Genomic DNA, 21098 nt, shown 5'->3' on the forward strand with positions numbered 1-21098 from the left:
CCCTGTAACTAGGCAAACCAACCGAAAATAAAAAAGATGCAAATAAAATCTGAAACAAGAAAGGAGACATTACAGCTGATACCACAGAAAGCTGAAGGATCATTAGAGACTATTATGAACATTGATACACTATAAAATTGCAAAATCTAGAGGAAATGGAGAAATTCCTGTACACACACAGCCTACCAAGATTGAGCCAGGAAGAAGGAGAAACCCTGAAAAGAATGATAACAAATGAGATTAAATCGGTAATAAAAAGTCTCCTAACAAACAGAAAGGACTGGATGATGATGGCTTTATTGCTGAATTCTACCAAACTTTTTTTTTATTTTTCATAATTTTTTTATTTATTTTTTTAATTTCAGCATATTGTGGGGGTAGGAATATTAAGGTTACATATATTGCCGTTGCCCCCATGCCCCCTTGAGTCAGAGCTTTCAGTGAAACCATTCCCCAGATGTTGTGCTGTGCACTCATTATGTATGTATATATCCATCCCCTCCTCCTCGCTCCCACCTGCCCGACACGCGATAAATGCTATTCCTATATGTCCACTTAGGTGTTGATCCGTTAATACCAATTTGCGGGTGAGTATATGTGGTGCTTGTTTTTCCATTCTTGGGATAGTTCACTTAGTAGAATGGGTCCAGCTCTACCCAGGAAAATACAAGAGGTGCTATATCACCATTGTTTCTTATAGCTGAATAGTACTCCATGGTATACATATAACACATTTAATTAATCCACTCATGTATTGATGGGCACCTGGCTTGTTTCCACACCTTTGCAGTTCTGAACTGTGCTGCTATACACATTCGAGTGCAGGTATCTTTTTTATAGAGTGTTTTTTGGGCTTTGGGGTAGATGCCCAGTAGTGGGATTGCTGGATCAAATGGTAAATCTACTTGTATCGCTTTAAGGCATCTGCATACTGCTTTCCACAGAGGTTGAACTAGTTTGCAGTCCCACCAGCAATGTAGGAGTGTTCCTATCTCTCTGCATTCACACCAACATTTATTGTTTATTGTTTTGGGACTTTTTGATAAAGGCCATTCTTACTGGAGGTAAGTGATATCTCATTGCAGTTTTGATTTGCATTTCCCTGATGATTAAAGATGTTGAGCATTTTTTCATATATTTGTTGGCCATTCTGTCTTCTTTTGAAAAGTTTCTGTTCATGTCCTTTGCCTACTTCTTGATAGGGTTGTTTGATTTTCTTCTTGCTGATTTTCCTGAGTTCTAAATAGACTCTAGTTATCAGCCCCTTATCTGATGTGAAATGTGAAAATTTTCTCCAATTTTGTAGGTTGTTTGTTAGCTCTCAGGACTGTTTCTTTGACTATGCAGAAACTTTTTAGTTTGATCAGGTCTAGTTTATTTATTTTTGTTGCTGCTGTGATTGCTTTGAGGTCTTCCTCATAAATTCTTTGCCTAAGCCAATGTCCAAAATAGTATTTCCAACGTTTTCCTCTAGAATTCTAATAGTTTCACACCTTAGGTTTAAGTCTGTTACCCAGCGTGAGTTGATTTTTATAAGAGATAGAAGGTGTGGATCCTATTTCAGTCTTCTCCATGTGGCTATCCAGTTTTCCCAGCACCATTTATTGAAAAGGGATTCTTTTCCCCAGCGTATGTTATTGTCTGCTTTGTCAAAGATTAGATGGCTATATGAGGATGGTTTTATATCAGGATTCTCACATCTGTTCCACTGGTCAATATTCCTATTTTTGTGCCAATACCATATTGATTTAATTACTACAGCTTTGTAGTATAGTTTGATATCTGGCATATTAATGCCTCCCATTTTGTTTTTGTTGCCTAGAATTGCTTTTGATATTCGGGGTCTTCTTTGGTTCCATACGAAGCGTAAAATTATTTTTTCTATATCTGTGAAGAATGCTGATGGGATTTTAATAGGTACTGCATTGAATCTGTAGATCAGTTTGGGTAGTATAGACATTTTAATGATGTTGAGTGTGCCGATCCACGAGCATGGTATGGATTTCCATCTGTTTACATCCTCTGCTATTTCCTTCCTCAGTGTTTCATAGTTCTCCCTGTAGAGGTCTACTACCTCCTTAGTTAAGTATATTCCTAGGTACTTTATTTTCTTTGTTGCTATTGTGAAGGGTATTGAGTCTTTGATTTGGTTCTCAATTTGACTGTTATTGGCGTATAGGAATGCCTCTGATTTGTGTGTATTGATTTTGTATCCTGAGACGTTACTAAATTCATTTATCAATTCCAGGAGTCTCATGGTTGAATCCTTGGTATTTTCTAAATATAATATCATATCATCATCAAACAGTGAGAGTTTGATCTCCTTTGCCCCCAGTTGGATACCTGTAATTCCACTCTTCTGTCTGTTTGGTATAGCCAAGACTTCCAGCACTATGTTGAATAGAAATGGAGATAGGGAGCAACCTTGCCTGGTTCCAGTTCTAAGTGGGAATGCTTTCAGTTTTTCCCCATTCAGTATGATGGTGGCTGTGTGTTTGTCATATATGCCTTGTATCATTTTTAGGTAAGCCCTTCTACGCCTGTTTTGTTACATGGTCTTATCATAAAAGGGTGTTGTATTTTGTCAAATGCTTTTTCTGCATCTATCGAAAGGATCATATGGTCTTTGTTTTTCCTTCTGTTTATGTGGTGAATTACATTTATAGATTTGTAAGTTGAAACATCTCTGCATCCTTGAGATGAAGCCCACCTAGTCGTGATGGATTATTTTCTTGATAAGTACCTGGATTCGATTAGCTAGGATTTTGTTGAGAATTTTTGCATCTATATTTATAAGTGATATTGGTCTGTAGTTTTCTTTCTTTGTTGCCTCCCTTCCTGGTTTTGGTATAAAGGCATATTGGCTTCATAAAATGAGTTGAGTAGGATTCTATCCTTTTCAATGTTGTGGAATAATTTCTGCAGGATAGGCACCAGTTCTTTGTAGGTGTGGTAAAATTCGGATGTGAAATCATCCAGTCAGGGACTTTTCTTTTTAGGAAGGTTTTTTTAATGCTGTTTCAATTTCAGCACTTGATATCGGTCTGTTCAGGAATTCTACTTCTTCCTGGTTGAGCCTAGGTAGGCTGTGTGTTTCTAGAAATTTGTCCATTTCCTCCTCATATTCAAGTTTGTGTGCATAAAGGTTTTTGTAGTATTCATAGATTATATCTTGTATCTCCGTGGCATCAGTTGTAATATCTCCTTTCCTTATGAAGCTTATTAGAGATTTATCTTTTCTGCTTTTTGTCAGTCTAGCCAAAGGTGAGTCAATTTTGTTTATTTTTTTGAAAAACCAACTTTTTGTTGTATTAATCTTCTGTATAGTTTCCCTGTTGTCAAGTTCATTTAATTCTGATTTGATCTTGTTAGTTTCGTTTCTTTTCAGAGCTCTTCTACCACCTTTGGGAGGCTACTTCTGATGAGAGGGGTTACTTTGGAGAGACTAATGTGATCCCTTGCGAGGATTCTTTGTTCCTTGACCATGGGCCTTACTGTGGGCAGCTGACTGGGGGCAGAAATCCAGCCCCGGCGTTTTGATCCTACTGGGTGACCTAAACCAATCTGAAGAGCAAAGTCACTGGGCTGTCAGCTATTAATCTGTGCTAAAGGCCAGTGGATTCACCCTAGTTTCAGAGGGAAAGTGGCTTTTCTTGTCTCACCCTACTTCCAGGGGTGGATCCTACCACTTTCAGGTGCGAAATATGCTGGCTAGGGGTGAGGGAGTAGTTCCCCAGTCTGCCCGGCGCCCTGGCGCCCTAGCGCCTGTAAGTCCCGCAGGTGTTAGCCTCCTCATGACTAGAGAAGTATTCAGAATTCATCCATCAAGACAGGCCTGGCTAGTTGATCATAGATTGTGCATGGGTCGAGCTTATCGTTTGAGTCCCTGGGCTGGGGGAAGCGATCTGCCCAACACACCATATCACACCACAGTGGCTGGGCTGTGGACCCCAACAATGGTGACTGCCCACCCGCAGAGCACTGGGAGCACTGTTCAGGAGATAACAGGTGCCTGAGTTGGGAGCTGGGTCATCAGGAAGCCTCGCTGTCTCTTTTATGTCACCATCCCACAGTCTCACGCCTGTCCAGCCAGAGCTCTCACTCTTACTGTCCCACTCTGAGCGGGCCTATTTGCCCAAAGCGGTTCCAGAATAGAGTCCCCTACTTAGTGCTAACACCTCTGTAGGTCTAGATCCACTGGGTGCCAGAGGCAAGTTACTTGTCTCCTAACTACCTTCCACAGCATCTCAGACCGAATCCTTCCCCACTTAGTGCAGACCTGGCACAGACCTCTGGGCAGTTTAAGGTGCTTCCCGCATATTGTCCCCTCTCTACAGACCCCCACGCCTCCTACTGCAATTTTGCACCAACTTCAGGCAGGTCCTTTCTGAGTGGGTGTGGAGGTCAGTGGGGAAGCAAGAAGTTCTCCTGTGGGTCTGATCCCACTTCACTCGCTGGCCCGGCAGGCCGCAGCCCTCCTGCACTCTATACTCTATTGTTTGTTTTGCATTCTACAGAGATCGCGATCCTATCTCCCATTCACCTTTTTATCTTCCTGTTTTGTGTGTCTTGTGCTGATTCTCTGCCGATTCACAGTGCTGTTCTTGCGGGGGAGAGATCTACTCATGTGTAGGAGACCAAGATCTATGCCTCTTTCTCTGGGAGCAAGAATCCAGGAGGTTACCTTTATTCTGCCATTTTTCTGAGCTTACTCTTCTTTCATCTCTATCAAACTTATAAAGAAGAATGAACATCTTCTCAAACTATTCCAAAACATTTAAGAAGAGAGGACATTTCTTAACTCATTCTTTAAGACCAACATTACACTGATACCAAATCAGACAAGGACATAAAAAAAAGAAACTATTACCCATGTCAAATTCTGACTAAAGAAAAAAAAAAAAAAAAAAAGAAACTATATGCCAATATCATTAATGAACATAGACACAAAAGTCCTCAGCAAAATACTACCACACCAAATCAAAAAGATAATACACTATGATCAAGAGGGATTTATTCCAGGGATGCAAATATGGTTCAACATATGCAAATCAACATATGTGATACAGCACATCAACATAATGAAGAACAACAACCATATGATCATCTCAGTAGACACAGATAAAAGCACTGGAGTAAATTCAACCTCCTTTCAGGATAAAAACTCTCAACAAATTAGCCATACAAGGAACATACTTCAACATAATAAAGGCTATATATGATAAACCACAGTTAACACTACACTGAATGGGGAAAAGCAGACAGGCTTTCCTCTAAGACTGGAACAAGACAAGGATACTCAACGTTCAACTCTTTTGTTCAGCATAGTACTGGATGTCCTAGCCAGAGTAATCAGGGAAGAAAAAGAAATAAAACATATGCAAATTGGGAAGGAGTGAGTCAAACTGTCTCTCTTTGCAGATGATATGATTTTATATATAGAAAAACCTAATGACTAAAATGTTAAAAATAATAAATGCATTCAGTAAAGCTGCAGAATACAAAATTTGCATTCAAAAATCAGTAGTGTTTCTATACACCCATAACAATTTAGCTGAAAAAGAAATCAAGCAATCAATCCCACTTACAATTGCTACAAAGAAAATACCCAGGAATAAATTTAGCCAAGGAGGTGAAATATCCCTACAATGAAAACTACAAAACATTGTTGGAAAAAATTGCAGAGGACACAAACAAATGGAAAGACGTCCTGTGATCAAGGATCAGAAGAATTAATAATGTTAAAATAACCCTACTACCAAAAGCAATCTACAGATTCAGTGCAATCCCAATCAAAATACCAATGATACTCTTCACAGAAATAAAAAATTCTAAAATTCAAACCACAAAAGACCCATAATAGCCATAGCAATACTGAGCAAAAGGAACAAAGTTGGAGATACCACAATACCTAATTTCAAAATATACTACAAAGCTAGAGTAGCCAAAACAGTGTGGTATTGGTGTAAAAACAGATGTGTAGACCAATGGAACAGAATGTAGAAACCAGTAATAAATCCACCTACCATGTTTCCCCGAAAATAAGACCTACCCATAAAATAAGCCCTAGCAGGATTTCTAAGCATTTGCGCAATATAAGCCCTACCCCGAAAATAAGACCTAGTGATGGGTGTGGCTACGCAGCGTATCTGCACAACCCATGCATTTTGTCACAGAGCAGTAAAGATGAGCAGCCCTTCTCATCTGCTCCATGAGAGCTCTGTTGCTCGACAGGAGAGATTGGGGCCAATGGTTCTAAAGGAAATAGAGTCGCAAGAAATTCAGGATGGAATTCAGGGTTTGGAGAGTTATGATGATGTTCCAGAAGAAGATGACTTAACTATATTTGAATAGATGTAGATTGTTGTACCGTACTTAAAAAAATAACACATCCCCTGAAAATAAGCCCTAGGGTGTCTTCTTGAGGAAAATAAATATAAGACCCTGTCTTATTTTCGGGGAAACACAGTATTTACAGCCAACTGATGTTTCGACAGAGGCTCCAAGAACATACATTGGAGAAAGGACATCTTTTAAATAAATGGTGCTAGGAAAATTGGATATTCATATGCAGAAGAATGAAGCTAGATCCCTGTCTCTCACCATATGCAAAAATCAACTCAGGATGGATTAAAGACTTAAATGTAAAACGTAAAACTGTAAAACCACTTGAAGAAAATATCTGGGAAACACTTCAGGATGTTGATCTAAGCAAAGATTTTATGGTTAAGACCTTCAAAGCACAGGCAACAAAAACAAAAATAGACAAATGAGACTCTATTAAACTAAAAATCTTCTGCATAGCAAAGGAGACAATCAACAGAGTAAAGAGACAACCTATAGAATGAGAGACAATATTTGCAAACTTTTCATTTAATAAGTAACTCAATGCAACAGGAAAACACCAGATAATCCCACTGAAAAGTAACAAAAATATCTGAATAGACATTTCTCAAAAGAAGATATGCAAATGACCAACAGGCATGTGATTATCACTAGTCATCAGGGAAATATAAAACCATAATGAGATATCATTGTACCTCAGTTAGAATGGCTATTATCATAAAGACAAAAAATAAATGCTGGCAAGGATGAGGAGAAAAGGAAACTCTTACACACTTTAGTGGGAATATAAATTAGCATAGCCATTATGGAAAACAGTATGGAGGTTTCTCAGAAAACTAAAACTATTATATGATCCCGCAATTTTACTACTGGGTATTTATCCAAAGGAAAGAAAATCAGTTTATCAAAGGGATAACGGCACCTTCATGTTTATTACAGCATTATTCACAGCAAAGATAAGGAATCACCCTCAGTGTCCATCAGCAGATGAATAGATAAAGAAAATGTAGCATATATACATAATAATTGAATACTATACATATATACATAATATATATTACATATATACATAATAGAATACTGTTCAGCCATAAAAAAGAATGAAATCCTGTGATTTGCAGCACTGTGGATGGAACTGGAGGTCATTATGTTAAGGGAAATAAACTGCACAGAAAGACAAATATCACGTTTTCACTCATTCGTGGGAGCCAAAAATGTGGATCTCATGGAAGTAGAGAGTAGACTGATAGTTTCTAGAGGATGGGAAGGTTGGAGTTGTGGTGATAAAGAGAAGTTGGTTAATGGGTATGAACATACAATTAGATAGAAAGAATAAGTTCTAGTGTTCAATAGCACAGTAAAATTGCTGTAGTTAATAATTTATTGTACTTTTCAACATAGCTAGAAGAGAAGATTTGAAATGTTCCCAGTACAAAGATGTTATAAATGTTTGAGGTGATTAATATTCTAAATATCCTGATTTGATAATGATACATTGTATGCATTTATCAAAATATCACATGTACCACATAAATTTGGGTAAATATTATGTGTCAATAAAAAACATTTTTAAAAATTTGAAACTGATATCCTGACTTTAACACTTAGGTTCCCTATCTACTACTGTATCGTACTGATTCCCACTATATAATTTGAGCCTCACAATAACTTTGTGAGGAAGAGAAGATAGGCTCATATCTCAATTTTACAATTCAGGAAAATGTCTCTTGGAGAGATTAAGCAATTTCTCTGAAGTTTCACAGCATTTGAGTGATGTAGCCAGTATCAGAATCTGCTTCTTTAGACTTTAGCTGGTAGTAAAGGAGCAGCATGGAGAGATGTTTGGGAGGGAGCCCGTTTTCATTAAAGGGATCAAATGTGGAAAGCCTGAAGAAGTTGAATTAGGCAGCTCGGAAGGTGGTACAGTATGTGGAGAGGACAGTACCAAAGCAAAAATCCAGTAGCAGGCACCCATTGTGATTTGGTTGGTACTCTGAGCTGGAGAAGCTCAGGTTTGAGTCTAGACTTTGCCTCCACCTTGTTGTATGATACTCAGCAAGTCATTTTCTTACTCTAGGCCTTAGTTGCCTTCATCAAATGTTAATGATACTTATCTAACAAGATCATCAGAATCAAATGAGATCATGAATGTAAGAGATACAGCAGACTGCCTAGCATATAGAAGGTGTTTAATAAAATTTAGTTTCTTCCCTGGAAGAGTGAATTTTTCTTTCTTTTTTTCATAGCATTTATCTAGCCGACAGAGTGTACAGCAGAGCACATCCCAGGTAAGCAGCTTACTCAGGCCTCCCAGTATTTTCCCTCATCTCTCTCTTTTAAGAGATCACAACATATCAGTGTACCTGGAAATGACAGACACCAGTGACTTACTGATTTTGTGGTGTCTTTATCTAAGGAGGCTTGACCTCCAAACAGATTTGGCCAGTCTCCATTTCTCTTTGCAAATTTGCATAAGCACAATGAAAAGAAAATAGACTGAGACTAAAATGAATCAGCCTGGGAGAAAATAAGAATGTTACTAATATTTAGAATAACTATTACCATCTTACAGTGTAAGTCAGGTGCATCAGGGTCATCTTGGCATCTGTAAGAAATGACTTTGAAAATAGTCCCTGGAGAATTTAGATGTTTGTGACCTGGTGGACATGTTGAGTTCACTTCTAAGCTGAAATTACTGTTCCCATATTTCCTTCACTGTTTACTTCTCTCAGCTGCTTGCTTGTCCACCTCAACCTAAGTCTGTCAGTGTAGTAATCCCTACTAGCGAGAAAACATTTTCAGTCTCTCTCTTAAGTAATCTCCTTCAACAATGTGAGGATAGTTAGTAATTTAGTTTCTAGTTTTTAAGGATCAATATAATAACTAAAATAGAAGTCATTGTTTTTTGCTTTCCTCATTAGGTAGATACAATGCGCCCACGTCATGGGGAAACCTGTCGGATGCCAGTGCCACATCACTTCTTTCTAAACCTAAAGAGTTTCACCTACAATACCATTGGAGAAGATACCGATGTCTTTTTTTCCTTATATGACATGAGAGAAGGCAAGCAGATAAGGTAAGAGTCACTGTAAGTTCTGGTGAGGTTGAGACTCTTTGTTAGGATATGAGTCATAGGCATTTGTGGCTTTCAGAGAAGATAGATGCACAGAGGAAGGAAAACAAAGTAACCTTGTCTTGTTAGGTAACAGTTTGGCCCCAATTTCCAGTGTACCCTTAAGTCATCTAAACCATACCATGTGTGGCCCTGCTTTTTTATTCCTATTTCGATAGGAAGGCTCAAAATTGAGTCTTGGCTATCACCACATCACAGAGAGAAAAGGATACATCTATTTAGTGCCAAAGAAAAGGAATGGGAAGAACGTAGAACAAAGCAAATGCAGGAGAGATGCCCAGCCCCAGTGCACAGGAAGTCTTTGGCCCATGTGGGAGAAAAGGTTCACAGGGAAAGAGCCTGATTGTGTCCAATCTAGCAGCCCAGTGAGGGGGAGGGGATCTTCTGGGCAAAAGGGAGGGCTAGCCTACCTTTGTCTTTTCTCTTGGAATGAAGGAGAGGCAACGAAAGAGGCTGACGTACAGTAGACTATCTTGGCAGAGTAACAAGGCCCTGCTTTCTCCCTTGAGAAAAGGATAGGGAGGAATTAAGGAGACTCTCTGGGCTTCCCTTTCTTTAGAGGCCAGCAAGGCTCTGACAATGTGAGATGACTTTTGTAGCCAAAATGAAATTTAACAGAGTCCAGTTGTTTCTCTGTGATCATCTTTTAAGTGGGACAGAAAGAAAATAAATCTTGGGTTTCTTTTATATTGCTTCAAAACTTCCTATGTTAGGACTGCTTTGTGGGTTTTATTTGTTTTTTTACTTAAAATTTGAAAACAGCTCTTTCACTTTTCTAATTGCATGTGTTAACTGAAGAAATAATGAGGTTCATAATTTGGAAAACAGAGCTTTATTTCTAATACAGGGTTGTAGCCTGCAGGTGGCCATTCCAGCAGTCTGGAAAGCAAGGCCCTCCAGCTACAAGCCAGGAGCATGTGCTTTGAGGCAGGGACAATAGGAACAGGAATTTATACTGAATGGGATAGCAAATATGCATATTTAATAAACTATAGGAGAAGTCATGAATATTTACAAAAAAGAGAAGCCTGTGGGTTCCATGTTCAGAAATAACTGCCCTCTGTGTCAAAAAGATGAATCAAGGAAACAAAACCCCTCTCTGTTTAAAACCACTTTCTGGTTAGTGGTCTTTTTCAGAAGAGAATGCTAGTCTGGCCCTTAGGGGGAAAAACCTGATGGCTGTTAGCAAGGGAGGGGGTAAAACATGCATGTCTCACCTCCTATCCTGTCATCGCTTGGAACTCAGTTTTAAGGTTTCTCTAGGGTCCCATTGGCCAAGAGGGGGTCTGTTCAGTCAGTGGGGGTTTGCTTAAGATTTTATTTTAGTTCACTTTTTACATGTGAGAAAATTAAAAATAGAAGTTATAACAGAATGCAAAAGAAAAACAGTTAATTTACATGCTCTACAGTGCCTCTGATCTTGACAAAATAAATTAAAGCACTGTGCTTTGCTTTGGCCTAGAAATAAAATGATGCACCTATTGATCAAGGCATATGAGTTTTCTTTGTCATCAGTGGCTCCTACTATGTGCCCTTAGGAAAGCTGTTATAGAGAAGGTAGTAGTGTATTTATGGCACCTACAGCACACAAGCAAGACTACAGGCCAGAGCTGCATAGATATAGATTCTGGTTTCTCTTATTTATCTACTAGACCAGAAATTTGTATTCTTGATTATTTATTTTGTGTGTACCTTTCTTCAAGCTAAATTTCACGAGAAATTTCAATCTATGAAACAGATAAAATAGACCTATTCCAATATTGAAGGGAAGGGGACAATAACAGGAATCTCAGTATGCCTGTGCCCTGTGGAATTTCTGAAAGTCTGTGGGTTGCAGTTTGAAAACCAGAGCACACTACTTTGTCATCCTTGAGCACAAGACTGTCCTCTCTCTCCATAATCCCAGGACCTCACACAGTCCTTGTGCCCAGTACATGCTTTATCAGGCTTACTGAACAGAGAATATCCAAGCCTAGCAGAACCACTCCACTGCTATGGTGTGTAATCTGTAGGGGATCATCAATGTACCAGTTACTCTATCTTTGGACTTGTTTACTATGTAGTTTCAAGAAACTATAAGGCATTTTAAAAGAAGAAATTTTTTTTTTAATTTTATAGAGTTGCTGGAAATGTTATTTAAAAATTCCTAGATATTAGAGAGAATATCTATACCACCTTCCCATTCAATTAAGAAAATCATAAGGTTTTTAGTTGACAATATCATCTACTTTCTTTAGTTTTAAGAGTGAACTAATAAGTAGAATTTTATGTATAGATCTAAAATTGATAAATTTTTGTTTCTTCTTTCTGTTATGATCTGTGTAGTTGTAAAAACCCTCAAAAAGTTTAGGTCATTGAACTGGTATTACCAGAGAATTCTGCTTTTATTATGGTTAAGTGTTAAACTGGTTGTATATTACTTTCTTGAAGCAGTTATCAGAAATCACTAAGGGCTGGGCATGGTGGCTCATGCCTGTAATCCTAGCACTTTGAGAGGCCCAGGTGGGAGGATTGCTTGAGTCCAGGAGTTCAAGACCAGCTTGAGCAAGAGTGAGAACCAATCTCTACTAAAAATAGAAAAAAATATTAGCTGGGCGTCATGGTATATGCCTATACTCCCAGCTACTGGGGAGGCTGAGGCAGCAGGATTGCTTGAGCGCACGAGTTTGAGGTTGCTGTGAGCTAGGCTGATACCACAGCACTCTAGCCTGAACAACAGAGATAAACTCTGTCTGAAAGAAAGAGAGAGAGAGAGAGAGAGAGAGAGAGAGAGAGAGAGAGAGAGAGAGAGAGAGAGAGAGAAAGAAGAAAGAAAGAAAGAAAATCAAAAAGAAAATAAATCACTAAGGTGTACAGAGTATTGAACAGAACAATTGGTTTAATTGTGTTTTCTCATCAGAACTGTCTTTCCAATAAAATATTGCTAGTTTAGTCTCCAATTAAATGGTGTTGGTCTAGTATTCAGTATTGCCAAGACACTCACACCTATATGCCAAAGAGTGCATGTGAGCAGGTAGAGCAGATTAAAGAGCAGATATTTCTCCATTAAAGTCTCCTTGCTGATTCCACAGGCAAACCTAAAGGGACTAAAATGAATGATATATTGCAAACCTACATAGTGCATCCTGATATTGCTGACTGGTGAGTATTAGATGATCTCCAGGGAAGATCTCCAGGGAAGAAGCAGCAGCTGGCAGGGCCTTGATAGCTCTAGCTACCTTTTTTGATATTTCATCTTTGAGAACAGAATCATAAATATTTAGCCATGAAATATAAAGTCTCCAACCGAGACCTTTCCTCTGAGCTTCAGCCCTCGTTTCCTTTTTCCTACCAGACATCTGTGCTTGGATGTCCCTAAAACATTTCTCAACATACCTAAAGTGAATCTGTTTTCTTTGCTTCACACATATACTTCTGCCTGTGTTCTTTCTTTATTTTTTTTTTTTTTTTTTGAGACAGAGTCTCACTTTGTTGCCCAGGCTAGAGTGAGTGCCGTGGCGTCAGCCTAGCTCACAGCAATCTCAATCTCCTGGGCTCAAGTGATCCTCCTGCCTCAGCCTCCCAAGTAGCTGGGACTACAGGCATGCACCACCATGCCCGGCTAATTTTTTGTATATATATTTTTAGTTGGTCAATTAATTTCTTTCTATTTTTTTTTAGTAGAGACTGGGTCTCGCTCAGGGTGGTTTCGAACTCCTGACTTCGAGCAATCCGCCCGCCTCGGCCTCCCAGAGTGCTAGGATTACAGGCGTGAGCCACCACGCCCGGCCTGTGTTCTTTAAATCAGATGAAAGGCATTATCATTTGCTCAGGGACCTAAATCTGAAACCTTTGAGTTATCTCAGGCTCCTCCCTTTCTATCTCCTTCTCCTCTCATTTAATCACTGTATCCTGTCAACTTATACCTACTAAATATCAATCGAATCACCATTCCTACTCCATCCCCACTGTCACCTAAAATCCTTCACATTTCTCCCCCAACAGACTTCCTGGTTCTACTGTCTTTCTGCCATGAGTTATTCTGCACACCACCACCAAACTTATGTTCTCAAAATGCAAGCTATTAGGGTCAGCTCCCATTCATTCTAATGTACTTGCTACATAGCATGGCATAAAAGGCCTGACATATGATCCTGCCTATTTCTCTTACCTTGTTTTGTGCATATTATTTCATTTCAGTAACTTATTTCACTATCTCTAAACATGCCTTGTTGTTTCTTGCCTCCCTACCTTTTTTGACTTGATAAACTTCTGTCCATTCTTTAAAACTCAACTTTATGAAACCTTCCTCAGTATTAATGGTTAAAATCAAGTCGTGAGACTTCACTGTGCACATGATGATGATGGCACTCTCTACTTAGTTTTATCCTTTACTAGATATTATATTGTTATAGTGTACATGTATAAAGATTTCCCCCACTAGAATGGGAACTTCCTTAGTTGTCTTCTGTACTGTTTTCTTCCCCATGCTAAGCGTAAGACTTGGGACATTGGAACATTAAATAAATATTTAGTGAAAAAATAAATAAGTGCCTCTATCAAATAAGTACCAATTACTTGTGAATCCAGAAATTTTCATTTAATTTAATAATTTAGCAAGCATTTAATAAATTGGCAGGTATTTATTGAGGGTCTCTCATTTGTGGGCTTCTGTAATACCTGCTAGGGATCTAGAGATTAAAACTAAATGTCCCTGTCCCTGAGTTAAGGACATGGTAAGGCATGGTAGTGTTCCCAAAAGATGTCAAATATTTTGATCCTGATTTTATGTACCAAGCAAGCTGACTGGAAAAGTCAAATGGGAAGATGTCTTAACTGACATGTGGCTAGACTTTAAATACAGTAAGAAGGCAAGAAAGAAGAAGACCATTGAGGGACAGAGAAGCCAGAAAGGGCATTTGGAGAAACGAAAACTGAGTTAAGGAGTGACCAGGATCAAGAATAGGGTTTTAATTCATTTGTTCAACAAATATTTATTAAGCATCTTATCAGATATTGTGATAGGTGCTAGGGATACCAAAGTGAGCAAGAGAAATACATAGATTCTAGGGATACTGAGTTGGGCAAGAGAGATATCTTCCTGGAGCTTATGGTCTAATAGACCAACATTAAACACGTGATCGCATAAATAAAGATGTAGTTTAAAAATTGTGGTAAGTACTATAAAGGAAAATGTGAAGAGTACTGTGAAGAATCTCATGTAGATTGGAGTAAGCGAAAGTTCTTCTGGCATTGAAGCTAAGCCCTGAAATATAAGTAAGCAAAACAAAGTAGGTAATGTGATCTATACAGGTCTAGAGGCAGGGAAAAACTTGGTATATACAGAGAACTGAGAGGTGGTCAGTGTAGCTGGAATGTAGTGAGTGAGATAAGAATATGTTACAAAGGCAATTGAAGAAATAGGCTGGGGCCAGCTTATGTAGGGCCTCATAGCCATCAAAGGACTTTGGATTTTATAGTAAGTTCAAGAAGAGAAGATAGTAAAGCATGAAAAGTAGCAAAAGAAACAAGGCATGAGTCAGAAACAATAAGGACAGCAATATATGTGTTCAGGAAGGCTATTAGAGCTAGGAAAATGTTTGTGTTCACAATAAACTTTGGGGCCTGAACCTGTTACTTATCCTTGTTTGACTACTGACAGTCCCTTGAACACAGAAAGAGCTCAATAAATATTTGACCAGAAAACAAAAGCTAGAGATAGGCTCATAGACCTAGAAGTACAAATATAAGAATCTAGAACTAGAAGAAGAGAGAGAGAAAAGGATAGGGAAAAAAATATTTTAGAAATAATAACTGAAAATCCCAAATTTGTTTAAAAACATTTTATACCCAGGAAGTTCAGTGAACCTTAAGTGGGATAAATATGAAAACATGAATACCTAGATGGATCACATTCAGATTGTCACAAGGCAAAAATAGAAAATGTTGAAAGCTGCAAGAGAAAAATGACTCATCATGTGCAGGAGAACAACAGTAAAAATAATGGCTGCCTTCTTATCAGAAACAATGGAAGGCATAAGGAAGCCTAATGATACAATCAATGAGTGAAAAAAAAAACTATCAACCATGAATTCTATATTCAGTAAAACTACCTTGAGAAATGGTGACCCTTATCTCACACCAAATACAAAAATTAACTCAAAATTTTTGAAAGACTGAAACGTAAGAACTAAAACTAGGGGAGGGGCAGAGCAAGATGGCCAGATAGAAACCTTCAGTGATCGTCTCTCTGCACAAACACCAAATTCAACAACTGTCAACACCTTCAGAAGAACCAAAAATCAAGTGAGCAACCATACTACCTGGTTTTAGCATTAGATCCAGGAAAGAGGCACTGAGGAGGGCAGAAAAGAAAAGTCTTGCATTGCCTATGCCATCGCTCCCCATCCACTGGCAGTGACACACTGGCATGCTGAGTGGAGCGAGAATCTGTGTGCCCGGGGTTGGGAGAATGAAGTGATTATGGGAATTTGCATTGAAACTTAGGGACACCTGGCATAGGGGACACAGCACAGGACAGAAATCTACGGGTGCCCACAGAGGGAGCATTTAGACCAGCCTTGCCAGAGAGAAATCCTCTATCCTGAGACCCAAGTTTTGGCTAGCCCCACTACCAGCTGAGAAAAAGTGTCCTGGGCCCTGGACTAAATTCACAAGGCAGTTGGGCCACAAAAACTGCAGTCCTTAGGCAATTCCTACAGGTGTGCTGGCTCAGAGCCAGTGGACTTAGGGTATATGAGACCCAGTGAGACACCAACAATGGCAGCCAGGCCAGTGCCTGTGCCACCCCTCCGCCAACTACAGGCAATGCTGCTCAGGAGTCATCTTCTACTTGTGGAAAGGAAAGAGAAAAGTTCAGAGGACTTTGTTTTGCAACTTGCGTGCCAGCTCAGCCACAGTAAAATAAAGTACCAGGCAGACTCCTGAAGCTCCTGAGTCCATGCCTTAGTCCCTAGAAGGCATTTCTGAACCAACCCTAGGCAAGAAGGAAACCTACTACCCTAAAGAGGACCCAGTCCTAGCAGGATTCAACACCTACTGACTAAAGAGCTCTTGGGCATTCAATAAACATCATAGGTAGCCAGGCAACAGTCACCATGGGCTTTGGGTAAGACTGGGCTGGCTTCAGGTGTGATTTGGTGCTGGTGGGCACAAGGGAATATTCATATCATTCCTTCCTCAACTCCAGAAACCCAGCACAGAGATTAAGGGAAGAGACTGAGAGACTTTACCTGGTAATCCAGGAAATCCTCCCATATCTTACCCAAGTCTACCAAGTTAGTACCACCAGGAGTCTGCAAGAGTCACAGCATTACTGGGCTAGGGCACCCACAGTGCTGATACAGCTGCAGTGACCAAAGACTTAGATCACAACACTCAATTTCCTTTGAATATCTGGAAAATAGCCTAAAGAAGGGCAGGTTCAAACAAGTCCAGACTGTGGTGATTAAAATAAATACCTAATTCTTTAATGCCCAGACATTGATGAACATCCATAAGCATCAAGAAGACCCAGGAAAACATGACCTCACAAAACTAACTAAATGAGGTATCAGTGACCAGTCCTGGACTGATGGAGATATGTGACCTTTCAGACAAAGAATACAAAATAGCTGTCCTGAAGAAGCACAGTGAACTTCGAGATGACACAGAGAAGGAGTCCAGAAGCCTATCAGAGAAATTTAACAAATTGAAATAATAAAATCAAGCAGAAATTCTAGAGCTTAAGAATTCAATTGACAAACTGATAAATGCATCAGAGTCTTACAACAGCAAAATTGACCAAGCAAAAGAAAGAATGAGTGAGCTTGAAGATAAGCTATTTGAAAATACAAACTCAGAAGAGAAAAAAGAGAAAGAATAAAAAAGAATGAAGCATGCCTAAAGGATCTAGAAAATAGCTCATAAGGGCAAATCTAAGAGTTATTGGCTTTAAAGAGTAGGTAGAGAGATTGTGGTAGAAGTTTTATTCAAAGAAATAGTAACAAAGAACTTTCCAAACCTAGAGAAAGATATGAGTATTCAAATGCAAGGTCACAGAACACCAAGCAGCTTTAACCCAAAAAAAGACTATCTTAAGGCATTTAATAATAAAGCTCCCAAAGGTCATAGATAAAGAAAAGGTCCTAAGGGAAGCAGGAATAAAGAAATAACATAAAGAAACGCCAATACATATGGCAACAGTCTTCTGGGTGGAAACCTTATAGTCCATGAGAGAGTACCATGAGTTAGTTATTCAAAGTGCTGAAGGAAAAAACGGTAACCCTAGAATATTATATCCTGCAAAAATATCCTTCAAACATGAAGAAGAAATAAAGACTTTCTCAGACAAACAAAAGCTGAGGGATTTCATCAACACCAGACGTGTCCTACAGGAAATGTTAAAATGAGTTCTTCAATCTGAAAGGAATGGATGTTAATGTATAATAAATCATTGGAAGGTATACAACTAATTGATAACAGTAATTACACAGATACACAGTACTCTATTGGTGCAATATTGGTGTATAAACTACTTATATCTTGAGGAAGATTAAAATATGAACTTATGAAAAATACAACTTTTTGAGAAGTAGTATAAAAAGATATGCATGGAAACAAAAAGTTAAAAAGCAAGGGGAAGATGGAGTTAAAGGGTGGAATTTCTGTCAGATTTCTCTTGTTTATAAGCAAGGTTGTCATATGTTTAAAATAATTGGTTATAAAATGTTTTTTGCAAGCCTCAAATCAAAAAATCTGTAGCATAACACTAAAATGAAAAAGCAAGAAATTAAACCACACTACTAGTGAAAATTATTTTTAACAAAGGAAGACAGGAAAGAAGTAAGGAGAGAACCACAAAACCAGAAGAAATCAAATAATAACATGGCTGTAGTGTTGGTTCTGTCTGCATGTTCCCTGGTCCCCTGATTCCCAGTGTCACCAATGAGTACTGGTACCGAGTCAAGCCATTTACGAAGTGATCACAGATACAAAGCAATCCCATACAGTTTCTTACAGGAAAGAGAAAGAAACTATGTGAAGTGAAAGTGAAGAAGGAAGCTTCACAAAGTGAAAATACATTCCAGAGAGAGGAATGGGTTAGTCTCCACCAGAGGAGAAAGATGCTGGTCTGAACTCTGCCTGTCCTTTATATGCTCACTAGTTTGTCCCACCTCTCTCCTTGTGGGATTGGTTGCTGTTTCCTGTCTTTTGGAGTGATTGACAGGTTGGGTTTAAATAACAAATCACACAACAGATTACATAACAGCTTGGTTATGTAACAGTTTCCCTTTCTACCTGTGCCTCTTCTCCAGAATTCTTTCCAAGGCTCTACCCATGTTACATTAATTAGATGGTAATGAACTCGAGGTCAATTAAGGGTCACTGGGAATTTCTTACAATGTATGTTCCCACCAGGGAACAGTTCCTATCTGCAATTTGGTTGCTAGCTACAATTCAGTTCCTGCTTTCCATAGGGAGCCACTTCCTTGCTAGCTGTTTACCCTCCACCAGACCTAACAATAGTAAGTTCTTGCCTATCGGTAATAACATTGAGTGTGAATGGACTAAACCAGGGGAGAGGAAACTTTTCACAATGGAAGGCCATATTAATTTAGTTGTAGTCAAATAAGGCCATATTCAAGAAACTTCAATTAGGTATACTTAAAAATGTACATTACTTTGTAAAAATCTAACTACTATGTACTTAATAATTTCAAGAAATGAAAACTATTTATTTTTAAAGTTAACTAACTTTTAATGTGTTTGTTGTGTCTGCTTTTTGTTGGAAAGCATTTGAATATTTGGTTGCATCATGGAGGTCCACAGTTTCAATAGATCCTCTAGATGGATATCAGTCATTTGTGACCTTAAGGCTGTCTTGATTTGGGTTAGATGGGAGAATGTGGATATGCAGCAATAAGTGGTTGAAATACAAGAAAGCATTTTTGGGGCATGTTGCCTAAAGCATGGATATTCTGCATTTTTCCATATTTCAACTGGCTCTTTCTTAGCATCAAACAATGGCTTTAAAATTCATTTACTGAGAATTCAACCAATTCCATCTGTAGTTCTTTATTTTATTTATTATTTTTTATTTTTTTTTTTTTTTTTTTTTTTTTTTTTTTATTTTTTTTTTTTTTTATTATTTTTTAATTTTAGCATATTAAAGGAGTACAAACATTAAGGTTACATACATTGCGCTTGCCTCCCCTCCCCCGTCGAGTCAGAGCTTCAAGTGTGTCCATCCTCCAGACGGTGTGTGTTGCACTCACTATGTATGTAAATACCCATTCCCTCCGCCGCCGCCCTCCCACCTGCCTGACACCTGAAAAATGTTTTGGTTTTTTTTTTTTTTTTTTTTTTTTTTTTTTTTTTTTTTTTTTTTTTTTTAACATTTTGGTTACATTTTACATCTTTGCCTCTCCCTAGCAAGGGTTAGAAGTCCCACATCTAAGGGATATGGTGAACATTGTGGAGGGAAAGGGCATACTTCTAACCATCTGTGGTCCTTTAAGTTTCTTGGTGATATCAACTAGGGGAGGCTGAAATGCTAATTTGAGTGTGATGCCATAATTCTTGAAGTTAGTGAACCTTTCATTGTATTCTCCAATTAATAGATCTATAACAGCTTTGTATTTGCATATTATCATCTTGCTTATCAATGACCTTTGCTAACTGGGGAAAATATTCATCCAAAATTTCCTTTTGAAGAAGTGTTTTGAAAAAAAGATAGCTTTTTTCAAAATTCTTGGATTTTTTGAAATGTACCATATATTGACCTAGTTTTACCTTGCAAAGAAATATTCAAGTTGTTTTGATTTGTCATGGTATCACACAGAAATGCTGCATTCCTATAGATATCTTTCAATAATTTACATTACTAATTCTGTTCTTCATAGAATTTAACTATCTGTTCTCACAGAGATAAAATTTTTGCTAACACCTGTCCCTGCAATAGCCTGTGCACTTTCGAATGATATGGTAAATCCATACTGACTACCTCTTTATTAACTTTAGATGTGTGTTGCATTTTCACAAATATAGTTAACAATACTTATAACTTGTTGCAAAGTGTTACTTGAAATAGTAAGGTTAGCACAGAAATTTTGCTGATGCAAGGTACAATGAAAAGAATGACAAAAGGAGAGGGTAAGAAAATGGCGGAGTAAAGGTAACCCCCCAGACTCCTGCTCCCAGAGAAGGAGACATAGATCTTGGTTTCCTACATGCGAGTGGATCTTCCCACTACAAGGACAGCATCAAGGGGTACATCCACAGAGGTGCAGCACGAGACTCTCAAAAAAGGAAAAACAAGGTGATCAGGAGATAAGATCCCGTTCTCTGTAAAGTGCAAAACAAACAATAGGGCGCATGGGAGGGTGCTGGCCAGCTGGGCCAGGGGGTGAAGTAGGATCAGACACACAGGAGAATTCCTTGCTCCCCATTGACCTCCACACCCACCCAGCCAGGGACCTGTCTCAAATTGGTGCAAACTTGCAGCAGGAGAAGAGGGTGCTGGAGAGTGCCATCATTGGGGGAAAGCACAGTGAACTCCCCTGAGCCCCGTGCTAGGATAGCTCCAAGACGGGAGGAAACTGAACTGAGCTGATAGGGGAGGCAGTTAGATGCCTTGCCT

General features: G+C 38.7%; 1 protein-coding gene across 9 annotated transcripts in view; it reads left to right on the forward strand.

Moving 5' to 3' along the window:
• DOCK3 (dedicator of cytokinesis 3) overlaps positions 1–21098 on the forward strand; it is a 599374-nt gene that overhangs the window by 364723 nt on the left and 213553 nt on the right. For all 9 annotated transcript variants that reach the window (XM_012771410.3, XM_076008055.1, XM_076008080.1 and 6 more), the window contains exons 8-9: positions 8592–8633; positions 9267–9421. In XM_012771410.3, the coding sequence (XP_012626864.1) occupies positions 8592–8633; positions 9267–9421 (197 nt within the window). The remainder of the gene's footprint in view (positions 1–8591; positions 8634–9266; positions 9422–21098) is intronic.

This window comes from Microcebus murinus, chromosome 1, assembly GCF_040939455.1.
Source record: "Microcebus murinus isolate Inina chromosome 1, M.murinus_Inina_mat1.0, whole genome shotgun sequence".
In the NCBI taxonomy this organism is placed as follows: Eukaryota; Metazoa; Chordata; class Mammalia; order Primates; family Cheirogaleidae; genus Microcebus; species Microcebus murinus.